The sequence below is a fragment of the Ascaphus truei genome, chromosome 3 (assembly GCF_040206685.1).
Source record: "Ascaphus truei isolate aAscTru1 chromosome 3, aAscTru1.hap1, whole genome shotgun sequence".
NCBI classification, from domain to species: Eukaryota; Metazoa; Chordata; class Amphibia; order Anura; family Ascaphidae; genus Ascaphus; species Ascaphus truei.
The window spans coordinates 425,374,815-425,400,341 of NC_134485.1; the positions used below are offsets into that span (position 1 = coordinate 425,374,815).

The window sequence follows — 25,527 nt, forward strand, 5'->3', positions numbered from 1 at the left end:
GTAATGTCTATTGTTACAGCTTGCACATCAGACACAGTCTCCTGTTGGGAACACTGCAACACTTTCCTGTTTGTGATAATTTGTTGCAAATGCTATTCCACTGCTGGGCTCCAAAAGAGGTATGCCAGAACCTGCTGTAGAAACCAAAGGATTCTCAGTAGTACATTAAAACCCATAGGTGGCTCAATCAGTCCCTGCTTCAGCACAGGTGGCTCAATCAGAGGCTCATGAGCCACCTGTGCTGAAGCTGGGATACCCTGGAAACCTGAGATGGGGGGGGGGGGGGGATTCAGGACTGGAGTTGAGCCCCCCCCCCCTGGACTAGAAACTATCTATAGAAAACGATTGCATTGGTTCAATACATGTATCACAAAAATGGCAATGAACCTACTTATCAGGAAGACCCCTAATACTTAATGATATATCTTTTCATTTTTTTGCTAGAAGCTACAAATCTGCTGAAGGGCACAGGATACTTTACCGAACGTTGTTATATATCCAATGCATTTGTGCACGAGGACAGGAACATCCGAATCGGTCAGCTGCTGCCCTGATAACGTATCCTCCGAGGTGCTGCCCGCCTTCTGGACTGCGGTGACCCAGCCCGAGAAATCCAGCTTCCTCTCCCCCAGGATGTAAATTCTCCTAGGGGGATCGCAAACATGTGGGTAAGATGCACCGAGGGAACAGCTTCCCAAATGTATTAACCAATAAGGCGTCTAATTTACAGCGCTCTGAGAAATGGGAAGCCAAGATTCATCTTATGTCATAGATATGCTGGACTGGTCACTACATCGGCCCCACTGCAAATCCCAGCCCTCCTCTGCTATTAGTATGCTCTTATCAATTCTTTCCCCCAGGCCTACAATAGCTGCCACCGTTCCTATTTTCACAATTGGTGAAAATACTTAGTGGCAGCTATGGCGTTGTCGTAGGGCAAAAGGTGCCAAAACCCTAAACAAAGAAAATCAACTGATATCTAAACTCAAATGAAAGTGGGCGGGTCCCCCTAGGGGGTGTGTACCCTGCTCGGACGCTCAGGAGGGTATTGGTGTCAATGACGTATAGTATGAAGAAACCCCAACACATAGGTAGCTGAGGGGTGGTGCTAGCAGGGAGGAAGTGACAAGCCTGTTTTAATTGTTTTTACTATATTTTGCTCCACACTTTGCGTCAACTCCAGCACTAACATTTTTTTACTAATAAGTTCTAATAAAGTTTGTTTTAAACCCGAGTTGTGGTGCTTCCTCAGTGCAGCACATAAGGGAGTCTCTCTGTCCTATATTTGATATCTAAACTACAAATCAATAGTCTAGCTTTAAATAAAGAAACTTGGTGAAAAAACAATGACCCACCTCTAGTCCATATTGCAGACCCATTCCTAATCATTACATAGTCACTCTGTGACTATATGCAGTTTCTTGTTGATGCCTAAAAGAGATGCTGGGATTCTGTTCCCTCATCAAAATAACCCTGAGTGGAAGTCTACGGCACTGCTAAAGCTAGAGGGGGGTACCACAGGGGGAATGTGAGGGGGTACCTCTTCACAGAAGGGGTAGTGGATTCATGGCACAGCGTCCCTGAAAACGTGGTAAAGGCACATTCGATACATTTGTGGGATAGGCACAGAAGTCTCGGAGAGTTACAATCACTAGTAGCCGTCAGCGGGATTGAAACCTGGTTCACTGATTTCAAAGTCAGCGGCCCCCCACTAGCCAGCTTCTTCCTATGTAGCACCCAAAGATCTGTCACATCCTGTAAATAAGGATTCAAATTGCGAGTGTTTTATTTTTATTAAATCTCTGCATTTGTTGTTTTTTTGGGGGGGGCATTGGAAGAAAAAAAAAAACACGTAACGCACGTGTTTAACGATTAAAAGGTCAGCCACCTTGTGTTACCCCTTCTGTGCTATAGAGGGCAGCATTGCTGTTGTAGTTCTAAGTTGTAACAGTTACAAGGAGGGATGCCACATGTTGCCATATGTACACATTGTAGCCCATACAGTTACCTTTTTATCTACCTTGGAAAGGCAAACGGCTAATCATAAAAACACGACGACCTTCTGCTCACTCACCTCCCTTTCTCCACCAGGACAAGGGCTTCCTTTTCTCCTCGAATGGCTGTGAAGGAAAGAAACGTACTATTACCAGCTCCGTCACATGCAGTAAACACCGTCACTGCTCACGTGAGGGTGTCTACAGAAGCCACGTACAATATCAACTAAAGATGACTGCTAAGGGGCCGCCAGTATCAGAACACACAGCATGTTCAGGTGGAGCCTCTCGGAATCAAGGTATTAAGATATTTTGCAACTATTTAGCCACACATCAAATACGTTATGGTGGGTAAAAAAAACCTCCACCTTATTGCATACAACAAATAAAAATACCACTTGTGAGCGTATTCATGTCTCAGACAGGTCTGCAACCCTGCCTCTCCCCGTTATCGCACAGTGATTCTACTGCAGCCAGGGATTCTGGGTAATGACATGCAAATGAGCACACAGTGTCACCTCACTATTTAGTAAAGGAGGAATGTAGATTCATTTGCAACGCAGATGTAGCAGACTTTATTGCTCCCGCTGATAACACAGCCCACCGCGTTAACGCAGATCCCCAGTTTCCCCACAGCGGTGAAAGCGCAGAATAACACAGACTATCTCACCGCCACGTGCCAGCGCGACCAGCAACCTTCGCTACATCGTTATGTCAATCAAGGGTAACCATTCTCAAAGTCTAAATGGGGCGAGATATTCCCACATCCTATATCAGGAGTTCTCAATTCCAGTCCTCAAAACACCCCAACAGGTCAGGTTTAAAGGATGTCCCTGCTTCAGCACAGGTGGCTCAGTTGAAGACTGAGCCACCTGTGCTGAAGCAGGGACTGATAGAGCCACCTGAAGCAGGGATATCCTGAAAATCTGACCTGTGACCTGATCTGACATAATGATTTAAAAAATATCAGATTTTGATTAAAAAAGGTTTCAAATCCCCCACATGTAACAACAAAAGACAGGGGAGCCCAATGCTGCATCCAATTGACAAAACATATATGGTAATAAGTATCAAGTACAAATACTTCAATAATAACATTTTCTTGATTATTTAGTTAAACCCTATGGCCAAAGCGTCATAAGCCTGCATACCAACGTCAAGGTACTGTATAACCAAATGTGCAGATCCTAACACTAAACTGCGAACCCTTCCTTTTACCTCTGTATGAGGGGAAGCAACCTCAGTGGGTTTTGACCATACAGAAAAATGAGAGAACCTCCCAAGTTAAAAAGGTGGGGAGGGGTGAGCTCTGGGAGGAGGGGCCACCTACCTCCATACAGCTGGTGCCAGTCAGAAATTAAATTAACACACACATTCTGTTCACCTACATGTAACCCTTAAACATGTCACTACCATCAGTACTTAAAAAGAAGAGAAAGGCTGAATGTTTATATGGGGGAGTTAAACTTGGGATATATGTGGGAGTTACACCCTGCAGAGTTTGTGGTGAAAAACATACCTGTTTGAAGTGTAAGAAACTTACAATTACACTTCAATACAGTAGGCTGAGGACGGGAATAGTCAGTGCTTCTGCAGGCAGGTGAACGCACCTAACTTGCCTATGAGAGGATTTTCTTCTCACACACCTGCTCTGGTTCAGGGACCTGGGGAGAGGTTTGGGAACCAGTCTAAAAATGAACTGAGCTTGGGATTAACTCTTTTGCTGCCAGAGAGTCCAGCACCGCTTACAACCCAGGGAAGAAAAAAATATTACAAAAACACAGACTCGCTCATGTCTAGTTGTTGACAGCAGGAAGGTTAAGCGACGATTGTTACCCCACACGTACAGAGTTCAGAAAGCTTCTTCAGGTGGATCGCCTCCTCAGTCTCGCTGTCCTCGAAGTAAGCGTAGAGGGTGTTGTCACAGAGACAGAACCAGCCTTCCACAGGCTCAAGGCTCCGTCTCCCTTTGTACTGCAGCCTGCCAATCCGCTCAAAGTCGTGGTTCAGCAGATCCTCCGCCGTGGGTGGCAGAAAGCACTGGGAGGGAGGAAGAATGGAGATGTACAGCATACCCTCCAACTGGGCTACTGAACCTCGCCTCTCTGGCCTGTGTGTACTTCGTTCTACAATTGTGTGAGAGTATGAGATGCTTCAACTGCATTTCTCCTACAACCAATGGGCAGTTATTCCATTTCAGGGCTTATTGAATAACTTGTTAACCATAACGGGATATCACCTGGTCAGTCAGTACCAACTCTGGCAGCCCAGGAGCACAGTTCTTAGGTGTATAGGATGACCTCCCAGGGTTCGGGAGTGCTGGTGGAGCCTGGGATTCAGCTCATCAGCTCCCCCGTACTCCTATACCCGCTACCTCTAGCGACTATACATGTCCCACGGCCTGGCTGCCTCCGGACAATGAACTCAGGCACCTCTGCTCTCCCAACACCTTAGTTGTTCCTAGTTAACACAACCACTGCTATTTATAGACTACCCTGAAGCCAGTGCCTATAGCTAAGAGAGGCCTGGTCCTACTGAGGAGACCCTATCCCCTTGTACTGAGGAATTAACCCATTATAAGAGCCCTAATGACGTGTGTGTGTGTGTGTGTGTGTGTGTGTGTGTGTGTGTGTGTGTGTGTGTGTGTGTGTGTGTGTGTGTGTGTGTGTGTGTGTGTGTGTGTGTGTGTGTGTGTGTGTGTGTGTAAAAACAAGCTAATACAAACATTAAAACCTTATTCTTTGCTTACAACAGGATATCCTCACGGAAGAAAACGGAGCATAGCAATGCAGCAATGAGGGGGCTAGATACCGGTATAAAAGTCCTTTATTCCATGGTAGACATCATGGCATGGGATAGGTTAAAAATCTCGAACGCGTTTCAGGCCGTCGCCCTTTATCAACGAGAATATTTGCAGACTGTAGCTACCGCAGCTGATATAGGATTTCCCCAGCCTCCAGCTGGTTAATGACGTCTTCTACAATTGGCACGAAATCGTCAAGGTATGATCTGATAGAGACTCCCTACAGCTGAGCACGGTGCACTAGGAACGCTGTTTCCTAGTATCCATAAATTATTCTTTGCTTATAGTATACGTTATAGTTTAAAAACTGCTTCCAAGGATGGTGCTCAATGACATACATACATACAGCGGCTGAACATGAGTAATAAACCCGAGCACACCCACTTCAGAGACCTGTACTGTACTTTAGCCAGAAGATCACTGCCAAAAGCCCTAAAGCCACTGACTTCCTTATGAGGGCCAACGTGCCATAAGGTGACCCTGACCATTAAGCAGATGTCCCTATTAAAGTGTAAGGGAGTGAGTGTGATAATCGGGCAATACCAGGATCAGAGGCCTCTCTCCCCTGTGTACAGGAAGTGACATGGCTGGGTGACGTTACCTTGGCGATGGATTTAACCCATTCCTTGGCCTCCCCGGGACTGTCCACTCCAAACAGGTACAGCCTCTCGGACTCCGTGTACACCTCGAATGTGTTCTCAAATCTGCCAGGGAGGAGGAGAGGGGAGAGAGTGAGAGACGCGGAGAGAGACTGAGAAAGAGAGGGGAGAGAGTGAGAGACGTGGAGAGAGACTGAGAAAGAGAGGGGAGAGAGATGGAGGGGGAGAGAGACTGAGGAAGAGAGGGGAGAGAGAGATGGAGAGAGACTGAGAAAGAGAGGGGAGAGAGAGATGGAGAGGGAGGTGGACTGAGAAAGAGAGGGGAGAGAGAGATGGAGAGGGAGGGAGACTGAGGAAGAGAGGGGAGAGAGAGATGGAGAGGGAGGGAGACTGAGAAAGAGAGGGGAGAGAGAGATGGAGAGGGAGAGAGACTGAGAAAGAGAGGGGAGAGAGAGGGAGGGAGACTGAAAAAGAGAGGGTAGAGAGAGATGGAGAGAGACTGAGAAAGAGAGGGGAGAGAGATGGAGAGGGAGAGAGACTGAGAAAGAGGGGAGAGAGAGAGGGAGGGAGACTGAGAAAGAGAGGGGGAGAGAGAGAGGGAGGGAGACTGAGAAAGAGAGGGGAGAGAGGGAGGGAGACTGAGAAAGAGAGGGGAGAGAGGGAAGGAGACTGGGGAAGAGAGAGATGGAGAGAGACTGAGAAAGAGAGGGGAGAGAGAGAGGGAGGGAGACTGAGAAAGAGAGGGGAGAGAGAGAGGGAGGGAGACTGAGAAAGAGAGGGGAGGGAGGGAAGGAGACTAAGGAAGAGAGGGGAGAGAGAGATGGAGAGGGAGAGAGACTGAGAAAGAGAGGGGAAAGAGAGAGGGAGGGAGACTGAGAAAGAGAGGGGAGAGAGATGGAGAAAGAGAGGGGAGAGAGATGGAGAAAGACTGAGAAAGAGAGGGGAGAGAGATGGAGAGAGACTGAGAAAGAGAGGGGAGAGAGATGGAGAGAGACTGAGAAAGAGAGGGGAGAGAGATGGAGAGGGAGACTGAGAAAGAGAGAGGAGAGAGAGATGGAGAGGGAGAGAGACTGAGAAAGAGAGAGGTGAAAAAGATGGAGAGGGAGAGAACCGGAGAAACTTAGTGAGAGATAGAAGGAAAGAGAGAGAAAACTGGAGAAAGTAAAGATGATGCAGGGAGAGAACGAAAGGTGTAGAGAGGGAGAGACGAGAATTAAGGTAATTAAAGATGGAAAGATAGTGGGAGAAAGACAGAGCTCCGTTAAGTCCGGGCTCATAACGTCATGTTATCAAAATCAGTAACGGACGTTATATTCTCTGAGGATAAAGCGAATCCACAAAGCTAATTATATGCAAAAATAACGCCCATTGGTAATCTCATTAGCATAGGCACGGCTTCGGGGTACACCTGTCTTACCTAAAGGCGGCGTTATTTCCAACCAGACCATGCAATGTGAGTTTGGGAGGAGAGTGAGAGATACCTGGGATATATGCTAAAAGGATCTCTCTCTCCTAATGAACGTATTGTTAAATTCCTGCATTAACTAACAGAGTTATGTGGATATGTGGGTTGTTACTACGGACAACAAAACGCGTTGGGTTTCTGATGTCACTACAGTGACGCACAACATCTGACTTTAAGAGGGCAGAGCTAGACATGGGAGAATGGAACGACAAACAGCTTCTCTGCCCCATAAGACACTCCGATACTGGACCCTATTATATCATTGTGTTTTAAAGCCTCTGCCATTGTGAGGAATTAATTGTGCTATGGGAGCGGGTGCTCCTCTTTGTTTTTTTTTTGTTTTTTTGGCACTATATGAGATGGGGATAACCCAGGGGAACTCCGAGCACCCTATACAGATTCCAAGTGGAAACTTGGAACTGATTTGGGACGTTTTACTAGTCTTAGGTAAAGTTTGAAAGGTCTGTTCATTTTGGGGCATTTATTTAGATGGACTGATGGTTTCATTACATATACTGTTATGTAATCCTCTCTCTTCAATCTTTATATTTTTGTATTGATTTTTTCACTAATTTACATTATTAATGTGTTTTATATTTTTAGTATTCTTTATTTTTCTACGTATAGCATTAGTGTATTTTTCATCTACATATTGTTCATAATTTTGACACTTGCACACTTCATCAATTTTTTTTAGATTTTGGTCATTGTTATTTTTTCACAATTTTTACACTGTTTTAAGTTTAAGGATAGTTACATAGTTACATAGTAGATGAAGTTGAAAAAAAGACATGCGTCCATCAAGTTAAACGTATGCTAAATTTAGATGATAGATACTTTATCCTATATTTGTACTTACAGTATTTTGATCCAGAGAAATGCAAACAAAAAACCCCAGTGAAATATCATCTAATTATATGTCATAAGGGTAAACATAAATTTGTTCCTGACTCCAAATATTGGCAATCATATTACTCCCTGGATCAACATCCTTCCCATGTTTACTTATTTGGTATATCCCTGTATACTGCCCTTACTGTAAAGAACCCTTTCCTTTGTTGCTGGTGAAACCTCCTTTCCTCCAACCTTAAGGGATGACCCTGAGTCCTTTGTACTGCCCGTGGGATGACTAGTTCTTTTGAAAGCTCTTTGTACTGTCCCCGAATATATTTGTATATAGTTATCATATCCCCTCTTAGACACCTCTTTTCTAATGTAAACAAATCTAATTTAGCTAGCCTCTCCTCATAAGTTAGATCATCCATCCCCTTTATTAATTTGGTGGCTCTTCTCTGCACTCTCTCTAGTTCCATAATGTCTTTTCTAAGGAGTGGTCCTCACTTGTACTCCATATTCAAGGTGTGGTCTTAATAATGCTTTGTAAGGGGGCATCATTATGTATACTTCCCTTCCATCCATTGCCTGTTTGATGCAAGATAAGATCTGGTTTGCCTTTGCAGCTACTGCATGACTTTGGGCACTATTGCAAAGCCTGCTGTCTATAAGCACTCCTAAATCCTTCTCCATCAACAATTCCCCTAATTTATCCCCATTTAATTTGCAAATTGCCTGTTTACTCTAGTTTTCACAAATCCATAACCTTACATTTATCTGTATTAAACCTCGTCTGCTGTTTACTTGCTTAAGTTTCCAGTCTCTCCAAGTCCTTCTCGAGAGAAATTACATCCTGCTCTGATTCTATTACCTTACACAATTTAGTATCATCAGCAAAGATGGAGACTTTGCTCTCGATGCCAACCTCAAGGTCATTAATAAACAAGTTAAAAAGCAGGGGTCCCAGTACCGATCCCTGAGGTACTCCACTCACGACTTTAGTCCAACCTGAAAAAGTTCCATTGTAAATCGCCTGTTTATTCTTGTTTGCCAAATGCATAACCCTACATTTATCGGAAGTGCCGATTGAATATATGAAATAAATGTAAAAATATAAATAATCTCACCCGTGGGTCTCCAGAGGACTGACTGCAACACATACAATCTCCTCCATCTTGATCTCCCTGTTGGGAACAGAACTGCGATCGCTCTCGTAGTAGCCGAGTACGTTATCGTTCAGCACACACCAGCGCCGGCTAAACTCTGCGGGACAGAGGAAGAAAATGCAACACTTAGAGAATATATGTATATATAGTGTTTGTATGCACACATCTATAGCAAATAAAAATACCACTTGTGAGCACCTTCATATGTGTCAGACAGGCTGCCACTCTGCCTTTCCCTATTATCTCTTAGCATACCATGCTTCCACTGCGGCAAGGGATTCTGGGTAACGACACGCAAACGAGCACTCACAGTGGCTTACTGTTTGATATATATTATACACACATACACACGCACACACACACACACACACACAGTGCTTGAAGTGAGGCGGGATGCCATCACACTTAATTCCAGGTGAACCTGATGCCATCCAGAGACAGTTTATCAGACTTGAAACCATCCTGGTACTTTTGCAGTTGCCTATCCTGTAGTTCAAACTTAAGAGAAGGATGCAATGCTGGGACAACAATGCGTTTCGACAATTTGTAGGAAAGTTCTCACTCCATAACGATACAACACAAAGATATGCAGCTTTCACTACAGTATTGCACGTAAAAAATTCCAGATCATAGCGAAAACAATTTAATCGCTCATATAATAAGAGCTAAAAAGAGATGCACTCACAAGCGGAATATAAAAAATCGCTTTGAACGAGTTTAGACTCGGGGTGTCCAGCCGACGCGTCTTGGATAAGGATATTGGAGGATTCAGTGTGGAGCTTTAGAGTGGGAGGTGCGTCCTGATCAGGTAACTCGATAGTCATTGTTCCCAATAGACCAATCCCCGTGAGCAGCGCCAGATTTCAAAATCCGCAGCCCCTAGGCACAACTGTTGCGGCCGCCTCCTTACCTGCTGCCCTCCTCCTCCTTCTGAACCGCATTGTCAAGTCATGTCATCATTCGACTCTGCAATGTCATGTTGCCATAGCAACGAGACGCCGTGACGTCACGTTGGTGACGTCCGCTGCGTCATTTGACGCTGCGGTTCAGAAGGAGGAGGAGGGCAGCAGGTAAGGAGCCGGCCGCAACAGATAAAATATCTTCCCATCAGGCCTGAGAGTGCGGCAAAAGTATATGGGGACGGACAATTTTGCCGCCCCAAAATTTTGCCGCCCTAGACCTAGGCCTAACGGGAAATACGCTAATGTCCGTGAGTAAGCTCCGCCCCTTCCAGCTTCACAACGAGTAGGTGGCACCAATAGATGTCCTATCAGGGACAACCCAACACGTTTCGTCATGTAATGTGACTTCTTAAGGGATTTGCTGCGAGAGGATGTTTTTCTGGGGGGGGGGGCAACATGTTGTGACACTAGATGGGGCAGTCAGTTGGAAACACTTGAAAGTGTTTTACCCGATGAAGTCAGACGCTACGACAGCACTTCCCTCTCTTCGTAATATCACGTTTGTGAGTGCTTTTCTTCTTTGCTCTTATTACCCGTATAAGCGATTACATTGTTTTACACTATGGAGCGTGTGCTTCTCTATTTTTAGTGAGGATTTGGTTCATCTAAGAACACGCTGTCTTGCATTCGGATTCAACCCTTCATACAACTAACTTTACTAATCGGTGGCCCCTCATATTAATTAAGGACGTTGTGAGTAACATTGGACTTCTTGTATGTCCTAACATTTGTGGACTATATTATAACATTTGTTTTTTATTTTTAAACACACTTTTTGAACATTTTAAAACTATTGAACCCCTGATTGCGGCAGCCATTTTCCCCCCGCGATCTCGGTTATAACGCGGTCTCATTATGTGGATCCCGAGCACCGCGTTATAACAGGGATCAGCTATATATATATATATATATATATATATACCAGCTGAGAGACCCAGCGTTGCCCGGGATGTAATGTTCCTGCTCCTCTCTCTCCTCCCCCCTATCTCTTTCCCTGTCTCCCCCCTCCCTCTCTCTCTCTCTTCCCCTGTCTACCCCCTCTCTTCCCCTGTCTCCCCCTCTCTGTTAGTCCCCCGTTCCCATCAATCCAGCTTCCCCCCCCCTTACCAGTCCGATCCCCCGACCCCTTTCCAGCTCTGTTCCCCCCTCCTTTACAGTTTCATGCAGTGTGTGTGTGTGTGCGTGCGTGTCAGTCAGTGTGTGTGTGTGCGCGCGTCAGTCAGTGTGTGTGTGTGCGCGCGTCAGTCAGTGTGTGTGTGTCAGTCATTGGGTGTGTGCGCGCGCGTCAGTGTGTGTGTGCGCGCATGCGTTAGTGTGTGTGCATCAGTCAGTGTGTGTGTGTGTGTGTGTGTGTGCGTCAGTCAGTGAGTGTGTGCGCGCGCCAGTCAGTGGGTGTGTGCATGCGCCAGTCTGTGTGTGTGCGCGTCAGTCGTTGTGTGTATGTGTGCGCATCAGTCAGTGTGTGTGTGCGTGTCAGTCAGTGTGTGTGTGTGCTCGTCAGTCAGTGTGTGTGTGTGCTCGTCAGTCAATGTGTGTGTGCGTGTGTGTGTGCGTGGGTGGGTGTGTGTACGCGCCAGTCTGTGTGTGCGCGTCAGTGTGTGTGTGCGCATCAGTCAGTGTGTGTGTGTGTGTGTGTGTGTGTGTGCGTGTCAGTCAGTGGGTGTGTGTGTGTGCGTCAGTCAGTGTGTGTGTGTGTGCGTGTCAGTCAGTGTGTGCTTCAGTGTGCGTCAGTCAGTGGGTGTGTGTGTGCGCGTCAGTCAGTGGGTGTGTGTGCGCGTCAGTCAGTGGGTGTGGGTGTGCGTGCATCAGTCAGTGGGTCTGTGTGCGTGCGCGTCAGTCAGTGTGTGTGTGCGCGCGCGTCAGACAGTGTGTGTGCGCGCGTGCGCGTCAGTAACTGTGTGTGCACACGTCAGTCATTGTGTGCGCGCGTCAGTCAGTGTGTGTGTGCGCACGTCAGTCAGTGTGTGTGCACGCGCATCAGTCAGTGGGTGTGTGCGTGCGCGCGTCAGTCAGTGGGTCTGTGTGCGCGCGGCAGTGTGTGTGTGCGCGTGTCAGACAGTGTGTGTGTGCGCGTCAGTAACTGTGTGCGCGCGCGTCAGTCAGTGTGTGCCGCATCAGTCAGTGTGTGTGTGCGCACGTCAGTCAGTGTGTGTGCACGCGCGTCAGTGTGTGTGTGCGCGCGCATCAGTCAGTGTGTGTGTGCGTCAGTCAGTGTGTGTGTGTGTGTGCGTCAGTAAGTGTGTGTGTGTGTGTGTGTGTGCGTCAGTGTGCGTCAGTCAGTGGGTGTGTGTGTGCGCGTCAGTCAGTGGGTGTGTGTGTACGCGCGTCAGTCAGTGTGTGCGCGCGCGTCAGTCAGTGTGTGCGCGCGTCAGTCAGTGTGTGTGCGCGCACGTCAGTCAGTGTATGTGTGCGCGCGCGTCACTCAGTGTGTGTGTGCGCGCGCGTCAGTCAGTGTGTGTGCGCGCGCGTCAGTCAGTGTGTGTGCGCGCGCGTCACTCAGTGTGTGTGCGCGCGCGTCAGTCAGTGTGTGTGTGTGCGCGCGCGTCAGTCAGTGTGTGTGTGTGCGCGCGCGTCAGTCAGTGTGTCTGTGTGCGCGCGCGTCAGTCAGTGTGTCTGTGTGCGCGTCAGTCAGTGTGTGTGTGCGCGTAAGTCAGTGTGTGTGTGTGTGTGTGTGTGTGTGTGTGTGTGTGTGTGTGTGTGTGTGTGTGTGTGTGTGTGTGTGTGTGTGTGTGTGTGTGCTTCAGTCAGTGTGTGTGTGTGTGTGTCAGTCAGTGTGTGTGTGTCAGTCAGTGTCTCCGCGTCAGTGTGTGTGTTTGTGTGCGTGCGCGCCAGTCTGTGTGTGCGCGTCAGTCTGTGTGTTTGTGTGTTCGCGTCAGTCAGTGTGTATGTTTGTCAGTCTGTGTGTGTGTGTGTGCGCGCGTCACTCAGTGTGTGTGTGCGCGCGCGTCAGTCAGTGTGTGTGTGCGCGTCAGTCAGTGTGTGTGTGTGTGTTCGCGTCAGTCTGTGTGTGTGCGCGTCAGTCAGTGTGTGTGCGTCAGTCAGTGTGTGTGTGTGTGTGTGTGTGTGTGTGTGTGTGTGTGTGTGTGTGTGTGTGTGTGTGTGTGTGTGTGTGTGTGTGTGTGCGCGTCAGTCAGTGTGTGTGTTTGTCAGTCTGTGTTTGTGTGTCAGTCATTGTGTGTGTGTGTTTCAAACAGGCAGTTCGTGTTGCAGTTCGTGTGTCAGTCAGTTTGTTGTTGTTTTTGTGTGCCCCCTCCCCCCCTCTGCCCTGTCACAAAGGGGGGGTGGGGGGTGGTTGTTGATACCTGCTCGCGCTCCCGGCTTGGGTAGCGGTGCAGAGGCTGGGGTTTGGTGTGGAGGGAATGTGCAGAGAGGTGAGGAGCGGGCAGCGTGGGTAGCGGTGCAGAGGCTGGGGTTTGGTGTGGGTGTGGGGGGAATGTGGGGAGAGGTGAGGAGCGGGCAGCGTGGGTTGCGGTGCAGAGGCTGGGGTTTGGTGTGAGTGTGGGGGGAATGTGGGGAGAGGTGAGGATGTGGCGCAGAGGAGCAGGCAGTGTGGGTAGCGGTGCAGAGGCTGGGGTTTGGTGTGGGTGTGGGGGGAATGTGGGGAGAGGTGAGGAGCGGGCAGCGTGGGTAGCGGTGCAGAGGCTGGGGTTTGGTGTGAGTGTGGGGGGAATGTGGGGAGAGGTGAGGATGTGGCGCAGAGGAGCAGGCAGTGTGGGTAGCGGTGCAGAGGCTGGGGTTTGGTGTGGGTGTGGTGGCGGGGAATGTGGGGAGAGGAGAGGCGGCGGCGGCACCGAGGAGCGGGCAGCGTTGGTAACTGTTTTGGCGGCGGGTGAGTGTGACCAATGAGGCGTGCGGGGCTGGTCCACGGACCAATCTGATTGGCCAGAGGGTGAGTGACAGACCAACTGACCAATCAGATTGGCCTTATCAGATTGGCCTTTGGGACAGACATACAACATTTTCAAAAATATAGATATAGATATTGCATTATACACACACTTTTTGGGACTGCATATACTGTACGCTGCCCTACATACTGTACGGTACACTGTGGTGGGTAAGAAAAATGTCAAAGCGACCACAAAGATGTAGAGATGTTAAGCTAAAAGGGTAAATTATCCAAGGCTTAGCCATATTCTTAGAGAGGAAAGATTTAAAGTTATGTGGCAAACTGGTCAGCACAGAGGGGATTGTAGGGTAATTTCTGTTTGAGAGGCCCGTGGTCTTCCCACAGACGTAGAAGATGGGTAATGTCTTCCAAGCACAATGTTCCATCACTATACAGTACGTGTTGTAACTAAGTACAGTAAGTAAGGTAGAAATGATTTCCAAAACATGCTCATGCTCATAGCTTCTCATCAAATCAAATGTAGTGGAGGCGCAGTTATTTTCCTGGACACAGACATACCTTCCCTAGGTTTCCTCTCGGTGATGGGCTTGTTCGTAGATGCAGTCTTGTATAGGAAGCCGTTGTGTGTGATGGAGGGACGGGTAACGTAATACTGCTTCTCCATATGGTTCCCCAAGTCAGGGCGGGGGATCTCTGCCGGGAGAGGGAGACAGAGCCTTTATAGATCTTATCCCTCCCATATACTGTAAATGAGCCAATAGTTAATAGTCAAAACCATTAGGCAAAGTATAATATTACTAGCAGGGACTATTATTTTATTTACACAATTACAGTTTCATTGTGTTTTCAACAGAAAAATAAACACTTCTAATCCGCTTCATATCTAATTCTCAAACACAACCCAAAGAACGTTACCCCAATGTTCAATAAACATACAGTAGAACTCTTTTAATTAAAGACATAGCAACATTACTTTTTTTTGCCCCTTTGACCACTGAGTGATGTCAGCTACAGATACAACGGCAGAGTAGGATATTATCAACTCTGACACAGAGGGGATACACAGTGCACATGTTATTATAGGCCTGATAAAGGAGCAGTAACCCCCTCTTCACCTGGCCTTTTTTTTCAACAGAATGGTGACCAAGGTACCCTCGGGTCTGAACCTCCTTATTTTCAGTTCCAGGGACCCCTCCCGGTTCCAAAGATGCTCACTGGTAGATGTATCGCTGATTTTTAAATCCCCCTGCATTGTGTGGGCCAATAGGAAGCTGCAACAGATGACGTAACGGTGCCCCCCCCCCCTGGCTCCCATCATGGGTAAACAACAAATGGTGAAGGAAGGCTTAAAAATGACTGCTGCTTTAAAATCTGAATGAGTCCTACTCCCAAAAGGATCTGTCCTGCATCGCCCCACGCTATAAAAATACAGCACAAAAAACACAATAAGTGCTGACAGTTCCTAAGGATAAAAGAATCTTTCTTATGGTGTAAAATCCTCTAAGATTTAAATAATAAAAACAATTCAGCTGGCGCTCTTACCTATGCATACAATAAATATATAATATGCAATAAAATTGAAGTATTATTACCTCAAATTATGAAAACCTTTAATACATATATACGTTCATATAGGTCCAATATCAATCAAATCATAGTGTCCAAACCAGTCCATATAAGAGTAGTGCTGCTTCTTTGAACCGGATCTAACCCTCAGGTCCGGAAAGAACTATAGAAACAAAAGAAAAGAAAAAAAGCGCAAGACACTTAGTGCATGGACCTTGCGCTTTTTTAATATTCTTTTATAAAAATACAGCAGCAAGAATACAGACACTGGTCACGATCGCTTCTTAGTAAGGTAGAGGTGCCCAAGTCAGAACGAAACAAGACAGGAGATAAATGCCGCATGTGGGCGGAGGGCGATGTACTGCTGCGGCACAGTTTATTCGAGCATTTGCCCGTTCTGTGCCGCAGCAGTAGCCTGGCGCGCGCCCGAGTGTGACGGGCGCGCGCCGAAGCAGCGGAAGAGCGCCCTCCGATCGGGGCGCTCTCCCTCCCGCTGCCGGGTCCGCCGGGTCCCCCGGAACCCCCTGCCGCTGTCCCGCGATCGCGGGACACCAGGGCTCCCTCGGGGAGCCCCTGGACGCGCGTGCAGGGGGCGCACGCTCCCGAAGACGCGTGACCGCGCGTCTATGACGCGCGGCACGCCGAGGGGCGGCCACTAGCAAGCCGGGAAATCTCCCGGCTTGCGGATCTGGCCGCAGTGCAATTAAATGTGTCGCCAGTGTAGGAAGAAAATGAAGACTGCAACACGGAAGTAACATGAAACACATATATCATGCAAGGAAAAGAAACATAAATCATGCATCATTTTTTTTTCCCATGCATAAAAAAAAATAGATTGCATCTTATTTGTCTTGCCATTTTCATTTTTTCCTACAACGTCTTGGCAAATAGTGCCAACCCTCGAGTAGGACTTAGCGCTGTTTAGTAAGTTTGGGCCTTGCAGGGGTACACAGATGCATCTGCAGTTTGCGCCATAACACGCAGCATAACTTTTCATTTGGATAAACTGGTAACTCTGGGATCTTTATAAAACCGCGCCGATCTTATTTGTTAAGGTTGACAAAAATCTCTTAGGAGCAGTGATTAATGAGGCCTCTCAATCTGGAATATAATATTGCCTTGACTTTCTCCACCTTAAACTCATCCTACAGTCAGTACACAAATCTCTAACTTGCACTCCTGGGGCACAGCGCCCTGATACAATGACACAACGCAGTTTGAATAATACATAGGGGCCCTACTATTTTCAAAATCTCGATAGAAAATCCCCAAAATTGTTAACAATGCTTATTTGCATGTCATTACCCAGAATCCCTGGCTGCAGTGGCAACATTGTAGGCTTAGAGATAATGGGGCAAGGCAGGGTTGCAGACCTGTCTGAGACATGAGCATGTGCTCACAAGTGGAGAAGGAGCGGCTCAGTGAGTAACGACTGACTGGCACTGAGTGTGACTCAGGGGAACTTGGTTCAATTCCTGGCGTCGGCTCCTTGAGACCTTGGGCAAGTCACTTTATCTCCCTGTGCCTCAGGCACCAAAATTATAGATTGTAAGCTCTACAGTGCAGGTACCTGTGCCTGCAAAATGTCTCTGTTAAGCGCTACATAAAAACTAGCAGCGTTATACAAGAACAAACAACAATAATAATAAGTGGCATTTTTATTTGCTGAGCAGTAGTTAACTTTGTGTGTGCTCTGTTTGTACACATCAGAAAATAAATGCAATAATATACTGCTTTTGGAACATTAACGGGTGTGGCATCTTCATATACATTCCTATCAGTTGAGTGGGCATTGTGGAGGACCACGCCATTTACAAGCCGGCTGTTAAACGACATATGCACCTTAAAACTGTATCTGTTTCTTTACGGACACTGGACAGACCACAGATCAGAATGCGGTGACTTCCGCGCTCACAGAAGCAGACAGAACACATAGCTTGAACACGGCAAAGGCTGTTGCGTGTGTATTTGCTAAACCACAGGAAAATGACCTACACTGGCGACACACTTTATTCGAGCTCGGCTAGTCCCACGAATTCGGGTATACCCGGGTGTATTGAGGTTTGTGACTGTTTTCTGCCCGAGTGCATGGGGTTATTTTTCAGGCAGGGATTGAAGCATTTTATTCCCGCTGGCTGCAATACTGCACAGTATATATATATATACTGCATTACAATTCATGAATTTATGCCATCTGGTAGACACGCGAAGCATTGCAGCCTATTAAATCCTAATCATTATCATTTACCAGATCAGCCGCCCATCAGCCAGGCATGAACCCAGGCTGGGAAGGCAAACGCAACGGGGCTTGTCAGAGGTGAGGAGCGGCGCATTCCAGGTATCTGCCAGGTACATACTGGGTATTTGCTCGAATAAAGTGTGTCGGTGCAGTATACAAGCAGCTGCAATGCTGGAGTAATTTAATCTGTCTTTACACAGTTAAATTCTGACCCAAAACCTGAAAGTAGGAAGAATACAGGGAGGGGGTTACGCCTGGATATTCAAACGATTCAGTTTGGACAAGCAAGTCCTTGGGGGGAAAAAAGACATCAAGTTTTACATAAATACATTCTGGTTGAATGTTGCTCCCAGCAGAAAACCTCCAACCAGCCATTCAGAAGCTCAATTCAATAAGGGAATTGCAGGCAAAATGATCATCGTTGAACGAGGACATACAGTATTACAGAAAGTTCAGGCGGGGCACGAAGGAGGGTGAATTAAATCCAGTGTACACGTGGCACGTGATCCAAGAAATAAGAAGAAGGACACGGCTCCAAGGTACCATTAGAGCGCCAGGGCAAAGATCTTCCACCTGCCTGGTCAGATCCAGAAAGGACAACCCCTGTGGCAAGTCTTTAACAGGACTCCAGGACTGGTGGAACGCGGCCGACCCAGGGGAGAAAGAGGACGAGATGTGGTAAAAAGAGACCCTCCACTTACTCGCCACTCAAAGGGTCAAAGGCAAACGAGGGAATAGGAGCAGCTCTGGACCTGGCTAATATTTCTTCTCGATAATTGACTCCCACAACATGGCTTGGTGCCGACCCAGCGAGTTATTTGATTTGATTTCAATGTTTACTTCTGAAATGTAAAAAAAAATTTTCGGGTACACAAAATATGGCGTCCCAACTAATGGGAGATTTGGGAGTCAACTTATTAAGGAAAAGGCACATTTAACCTCACGGACATTCACAATTCTTTTGAAACCTTTTGTAATATTGTGACTAATGTTTCTAAACTTACACGGGATATTAATAAACACAAGTGACCTAATCCGTCTAAAAATTAAGGAAAAATAATAATGATAAAAGCCGTCAGTAGCGGTTATGGACAAGACCATTTATATGGAAGAAGGATTGCCCCAGTTATCCAAAATTCGGCACTACTGCCCCTTACAATACGGTACTACTTGGATCTTTAAAAAAAAAAGAAACTGACACCTATATTGAGTTATCATTTCTATATGGTATTATTAGAGGCTATGAGGGATTTCCTATATATTGTACAGAACATCCAATAATGCACGTGTAATACCTACTGCCAAAGATACATACAGGCATACCCCACATTAACGTACGCAATGGGACCGGAGCATGTACTGTATGTAAAGCGAAAACGTACTTAAAGTGAAGCACTACCTTTCCCCACTTATCGATGCATGTACTGTACTGCAATCGTCATATACGGGCAGAACTGATGTAAATAACGCATGTGTAACAGGCTCTATAGTCTCCCCGCTTGCGCACAGCTTCGGTGCAGGTAGGGAGCCGGTATTGCTGTTCAGGACGTGCTGACAGGCGCATGCGAGAGCTGCCGTTTGCCTATTGGGCGACATGTCCTTACTCGCGAGTGTACTTAAAGTGAGTGTCCTTAAACCGGGGTATGCCTGTACACATCTCACTAGACCCCCAGGGGACCCATAGTGGCATGTATCGGTAACTATTACAACCACTCACCATATTAGTGAATTCTTTTGTAAGTGATTTCCCTAACTGTTCATGTGACACCAAAGAATTATGAAATGGAATTAACACAATAGGGAATGTTACACCAGGCACGTGGCTGTGTTACATTTATGTTTTTAAGGTTTTTCTACTCCTGTACCTCACCAAGAAGGTATATTGCAGAGGGGGCCAACTCCAGTCGTCAAGGGCCACCAACAGGTCAGGGTTTCAGGATATCTTTGCTTCAGCACAGGCGCCACCTGTGCTGAAGCAGGGATATCCTAAAAACCTGACCTGTTGGTGGCCTTTGAGGACTGGCGTTGCACACCCTTGGTATACTGTATACAGGGGAACCAGCGAAAACTAGGTAATTGTAACACCCTGTGTTTCTTTTAAATTTGATTTTTGATATTTGTCCTTAGTAAAAATGACCTTCTTTCAATAAGAAATATGGTGCCCACATATGCTAATACTTTTATGCATATAATTGAAATATTTTGTTTCTGCAAAATGGGCAGTACAAGGGTCAAATCCCAAACTGGTATAGATTTGTGGACAATACTGTATATTCTTCCTACAACATTTTGATAACAATGATATACACTGTGTGCCTGATTATGTTAATCAAGAGCATGAAAGGGTTACATTTAAAGAGGCAGCCTTTGATCACCTTTATTGAGAATGAATGACCAAAGCTGCCGATCAATTTATTTTCCCGTGATCGATCAGCAAAGATCCTGCTTCCCAGGCTTCACTAAATAGCCTCCTTTCAATTTCAATCAATCCTTTCAGTCAGTGTAACTCAGCAGCTACAATGTATTCTATATTACTAAGGTAACATTATATATTGTTACAGTTTGCAGCACAAACTGCCGGGAACATTGGCAACAAATAATAACAAACTGGAAGGTGTTACAAAGATCTTGCACTGCTGGGGAGGTGGGCTAAAACCTGCTATAGAAATCAACAGATTCTCAGTACATTAAAAATGACATTAAGAGTTGAATTAGAAAAAAAAGGTAGTAAGTATCTTCTATTTTATTTAAAAAAACACACATGTACCCCTGTAGGATATTGAATTGATTGCTCCTTTAAAGAAGCAATACTACTTTCCCCCTTCTTTCTATCTTTCTTATTTCTATATGTAAACCATTTGATAGTGTACGATTCTACATTCCTACCTAAGCTACGTTTGGTGCTCCTGTTATAAATTTGTAAAAATCCTGATTATGCGCCTTAAGAAATGGCCGCCTTCTAACTTTGTGCTGCAGTCTGTGAAATGCTGCAGCTGTTATATAACATTATATTAATAAGTGTAACCCATTGTTACAGCTTTCAGAATTATAGACAGTCTGCTGTCTGGAACACAGCAGCAGTTCTGTTTGTGATACTCTGTTGCCAAAGGGCAGAGCTAACTAAAAAAGGCATGTGTCAGAACCTGTTTCAAGAGAGAAATTGGAAGTGATTTTCTAAATGATTGCTATAGCAACCAAAGGATGATCAGTACATTTAAAAAATAAAAAAACATTTTAAAAAAAATGGCATTAAGAGTTGGAAAAAAATGTAGACAGTATTATCTAATATTATCTAATACTACAGAACTGATTTATTGGGGTAAACATCGGATTGTTTTCAGTTTTGCTGCTTTAAACTTGAATTTGATAAACACTGACTACATTTTCTAGATGTGTGGCTAGAAAAATAAAGATAAATGATCGCCACAGACATCTATAAGCAAACTGATAAAAATAACATGTTTTTAGCAAGTACAGTAGTCACCATCCATTCAGTGCCACAGAAGGATTACCACACCGCCAAATGATGAGCCAGACGCCTAGTTTCCGATGAGGAGAAGTTTATTGGAAGAATAAAGGAAATAGCAGCAAAACAAAGAGGGCATTCAGAAAACATGCTACATAATGCAGAGAATTAAACAAGCGTCCCTAAAATTCATTGTACACAAGAGGAAAGAATACCATTGGCGCCCACATACAGAAGTAGCCAAACTAACTACACGCGCACCCGGGGGGGGTGGCGGGACCCTGACTACCGTATCCCAGCGGAAGCAGGAAATCTCTGTGTGGGGAGGGTCCCATTCCTGGCGTTTACAGTCCCCGGAGTCACACCGTTTTGTTGTTCTCCAAGAACAGTGTGTCGGGCTACGTCTGCAGTATGTGCGTTCAGGGACCGTGCGAGGGAACGTCAAAAAGTGCTGGCCAATTCTGCAAACCGATCCCATATACAATGGGTTATTTAAATGCGATCCTCTGTTTTCTTTCAGACATACAGCACAGTGGGTGATCTACTCATCAGGGCAGATACTTCATCAGGTCCAAGTCATACCAGGTTTATTGAAGGTCCACAATGTGGGACATTTCCATGGAGAAACTGTGGAAATGGCAATAATGTTATTAGGGAAGGTGGAGTGACTCATCTATCTAGAGCAGGGGTAGCCAACTCAAGGGCCACCAACAGGTCAGGTTTTCAGGATATCCATGCTTCAGCACAGGTGGTGCACAACTGAGACATGGATGAGCCACCTGAAGCAGGGTTATCCGGAAAACCTGACCTTTTGGTGGCCCCTGAGGATTGGAGTTAAGAACCCCTGTCTCAGAGCAAATTTTTATACCCATAAGAGACGGTAACAAAGAATTTGTACTTCTGAAACTAGAGGTATATTGGTTTGATCAATTAGATACTTTAAATCCAAAATGCCTTACAGTTGCAGACCAAGCAATATCCTGCGTGTGTTATTTTTTCAATAACTCAGTTCTGTAATGAGAAATTATTTGTAGCATTTAAAAAAAAAATGTAAGACATTTTTAATGTATTCTAATGTAACGAGCATTTTTGATCCTATAGAAACTATTTACAAAGTCACATCCCCTTCCCTTTCTGAAACAGCATCACCTTTTTGAGCCCTGCCCTCTCTAGCAGTGAACCAATTAAATCTAGTGCCTGCCTGGTCACATGATCTACCTCACAGAACTTTGGCTGTCAGTGCAGCAGAAGAGGACCCAAGATGCATCTGGTGAATCCTGAGCCGAATCTTCAGTGATCCATTGCAGAAAAATGGTTCGATCAACAACTTAGCTAATCACTTGTCAGTGTGTAGATTGTATCGATGCACATATAGGGAAAGAATAAAACACAGCTTGAACTGCAGCTTTAATGAGGACTAGCTGAGAAACCCGGCGTTGCCCGGGATGTGAAGTGTGAATAAGTATGTGTAAATGTTGTATGTGAAAGTTGTAATGTGATGCCAATGTTATGTAATATTAGTTAGAATTGTGTTTGTAAATCAACAGTAGTAGAAAGCACATGTATATGAGGGCAAATGTTTGAAGTGTATGTTAGTTGTTACGGTAGTTATTTTTGAAAATGTTATTGTTGGAAATGCTTCTTGAAAGATGTGAATGTCCATTGTTGAGAGGAGTGTATTTGATGTAATGTTAAAGTGTGTGTTGTAAAATAATGTAGTAATAAAAGATGACAGTAGTGTATTGAGTGTCTTTCATTTTTTTGTAATTTCTTATGGCAATATGTAGAGTTCATGGAAATTGAGGAAAGTCAATGTTCATTGTAATGCTTGTTTGTAAACGACATTTTTGGTAGTTCCAGTTGGAGCAAAGATGTACAATTGTTGGGAGGATCCAACTCTAGAGCACGCAACATATAACTGGCCGTGGGAGAAACATGGTGATTCTAAGTTGATACCAGTGCACTTTATAGATTGTCCTTGTGCTTTGTTAATGGTGATAGCAAAAGCTAGTTTGATGGGGAACTGTAGCCGTTTGAAAGTAAAAGGCATGTCTGTAGGAATGAGTGGAATGCGGGGGATGAAGACATGTTGGCCTTTGGCGTTGCCAGTTAAGATAGTAGCTTCAATTAGGTTGGGCATCAATGTTTTTATGCACAGTCTGGTTCCATTACAAAGGTTAGGTGTGTGTAGGTTGCGAAGTAGCATGATGGGTGCTCCAACTTTGAGGCGAAGATGATGTGGTGGCATCCCTGATGGTTCGAGGGAGTGTAGGAATTCAGGTGGATAGTTAACGGCTTCATCGCAATCCATAACTGTATCGATTGAGTTGTATTGAGTAATTGTGTTTAGAATAATGTCTTGAATTTGATGATTGATGTCATTGACAGAAGTATTTTTGGCAGCAAGGATGGCTCTTTCACAGAGCCACTGGTGGTTTGTGTAATTGTGTAAGAGATTTGGATAGACGTGATGTATGAGATCTTCAAGTGATGTCATCATGTGACAAAAATGTGTGGGAAAAGCAATTTCACCTGATGTTAAGTCAGTAGGTAAAGTGCCTTCACCTATTTGAAGAAGTGTGTGTGCAAAAAGTTGTTCATTTGAGTGGCCGAGAAGTTGGACTCGCATATTGGTTGTTAATGGAAAATGTTTGACATGTCGCCATAAAATAGAGGATTTAAGGCATGCATGAAGTTCGTCTGCTGGTGTGGATCGTGGTATGACTGGAAGTGTTTGTCTGAAATCACCAGCTAAAAGAATGACAGCACCACCCATTATTTGTTTATTGTTACGCAAGTCTTGCAAGGTTCTATTAAGGGCTTGAAGTGCTTTTTTATGCGCCATGGTACACTCATCCCAAACAATAAGTTTGCAAATTTGAAGAACACGGGCTTGGCCAGATGTCTTGGTAATATTACATGTTGGGTTTTCTTCATGAGCAATGTTTAGTGGTAATTTAAGAGCTGAGTGCACAGTTCTTCCTCCATCCATAAGAGTGGCTGCAATGCCAGATGATACAAGTGCAAGTGCAACATGATTGTGCATTCTTATTTCTGCAAGGAGTAAATTTATGAGAAATGTTTTGCCTGTTCAACCTGGAGCATCAAGAAACAGGATTGCACCTTGTTCGTTGTTTATGTGCTGCATGATGTTGTCATAGGTGTTAAGTTGTTGTGGAATTAACATTGGTTTTCTTGTGGCAACATATTCTTGTAGTATGGAAATATTGTATTGTTTCTCTCGCATAAGGTCTGTATTGAGTACATCGTGATGATGACGTTGGGGAGCTTCTAGACCTAATTGAAGTAGTGTTTTGTTATTGATAGAGAGACATGTATCTTCTAACAATATGAGTACCTCGTTGAAAATGTCAGGTGAAAAGGTAACATTGAGTGATGGGTTGTGTCTCTGTGCTTTGTGAAGTATATCTTCACTCATGTGAGGTAGCGGGATAGGGGGAGGGACATTGGTGGCATGGTGTAGCGGGGTAGGGGGCCTCGCGGTCCGGTTGCAGTAGGGAGATGTGTGAGGTGCAGGAGATGTGAGGCGTGCTGTGCGGTTCGCGGGAGCTACACTGTGTGAGGTGAGGGGTATTTATTTGTGTTTGGTGTGCGTTTGTGTAGGTGTTGAAATGTTGTGTGTGTTTTTGTTTTGTGTTAATGTTGGCTGTGTGTGTGGCAGAATAGTGTGTGTATGTAATTATTGTGTGTGATTGTTGATTGTGTGGGGTGTGTGTGTGGATGAGTGAGTGTGTGATGTGATAGTGAGTGTGTGGTGTGTGAGTGTGTGTGTCAGTGTTGGTTAGTTGAGTGTTTGTGTGCAATAAATTAGACAGATGTGTAAATAGTAATGTTTTGTGTAAAATATGTTATTGAAAGGAAGAGGTGATTTATTGTGCTAGTTGTGTTAGTAGCAGAGGTGTTGTGTTGTTGTATATGTTTGTGTGTGGTGGGATGTTGATGTGCAATGGGAGTGGGTGGTGAGACGTGTAAATGTGCATTGTATTCAGTGTAGTGTGTATGGTGAAGGGTAGGTAATTGGAACAGTGGGTTGGGTGTGTGTGTTTGTTTAGTGGTGGTTGTGTTGTGTGTGGTAGTTAAGGTTATGTTGAAGTGTTGTTTTGTGTGTTGTATCAGCAGAGGAGGTTGGTGTGTGTGTGTGAGTACGTGTGTTGCGTGGTTGAGGGCGTGTGGCGTTGCTGAGTGCGTGTGTGTGTGCATGTGTTTGTGTATTTGTGTGTGTGTTGTGTGTGATGGTGTGTGGTGTGTGTGAGAGCATGTGTGTATGTGGCGTGTGTGATGGCATGTGTGTGTGTATGACGCATGTTGTGTGTGTGACGTGTGTGAGTGCGTGTTGTTGGTCATAGACATGTTGTAAATTGCATGTTTTTGAGTGTAGTGTGTGTATTATGAGGGTGAAGGTGAGGTGTGATTTGTTGTTATGTGTGGCATAGAATGACAGGATGTTTGCGTGTGTGTGTGTGTGTATGAGGGGGTTTTGTGTGGGTGAGTGTTGTGTGTGAGTGGTGGTGTGAGAAGTGTTTTAGAATAAATTATACAGACAGTGAAATTGTTAGGAAAAC

At 45.4% G+C, this 25,527-nt stretch overlaps 1 protein-coding gene across 1 annotated transcript in view; it reads right to left on the reverse strand.

Annotated features, from left to right (window-relative positions):
- ARAP1 (ArfGAP with RhoGAP domain, ankyrin repeat and PH domain 1) overlaps positions 1–25,527 on the reverse strand; it is a 407,404-nt gene that overhangs the window by 50,021 nt on the left and 331,856 nt on the right. The window contains exons 15-20 of the mRNA XM_075593271.1: positions 14,232–14,366; positions 8,823–8,958; positions 5,399–5,501; positions 3,842–4,034; positions 2,075–2,120; positions 482–645 (exon numbers count right to left, since the gene is read on the reverse strand). Of these exons, the coding sequence (XP_075449386.1) occupies positions 482–645; positions 2,075–2,120; positions 3,842–4,034; positions 5,399–5,501; positions 8,823–8,958; positions 14,232–14,366 (777 nt within the window). The remainder of the gene's footprint in view (positions 1–481; positions 646–2,074; positions 2,121–3,841; positions 4,035–5,398; positions 5,502–8,822; positions 8,959–14,231; positions 14,367–25,527) is intronic.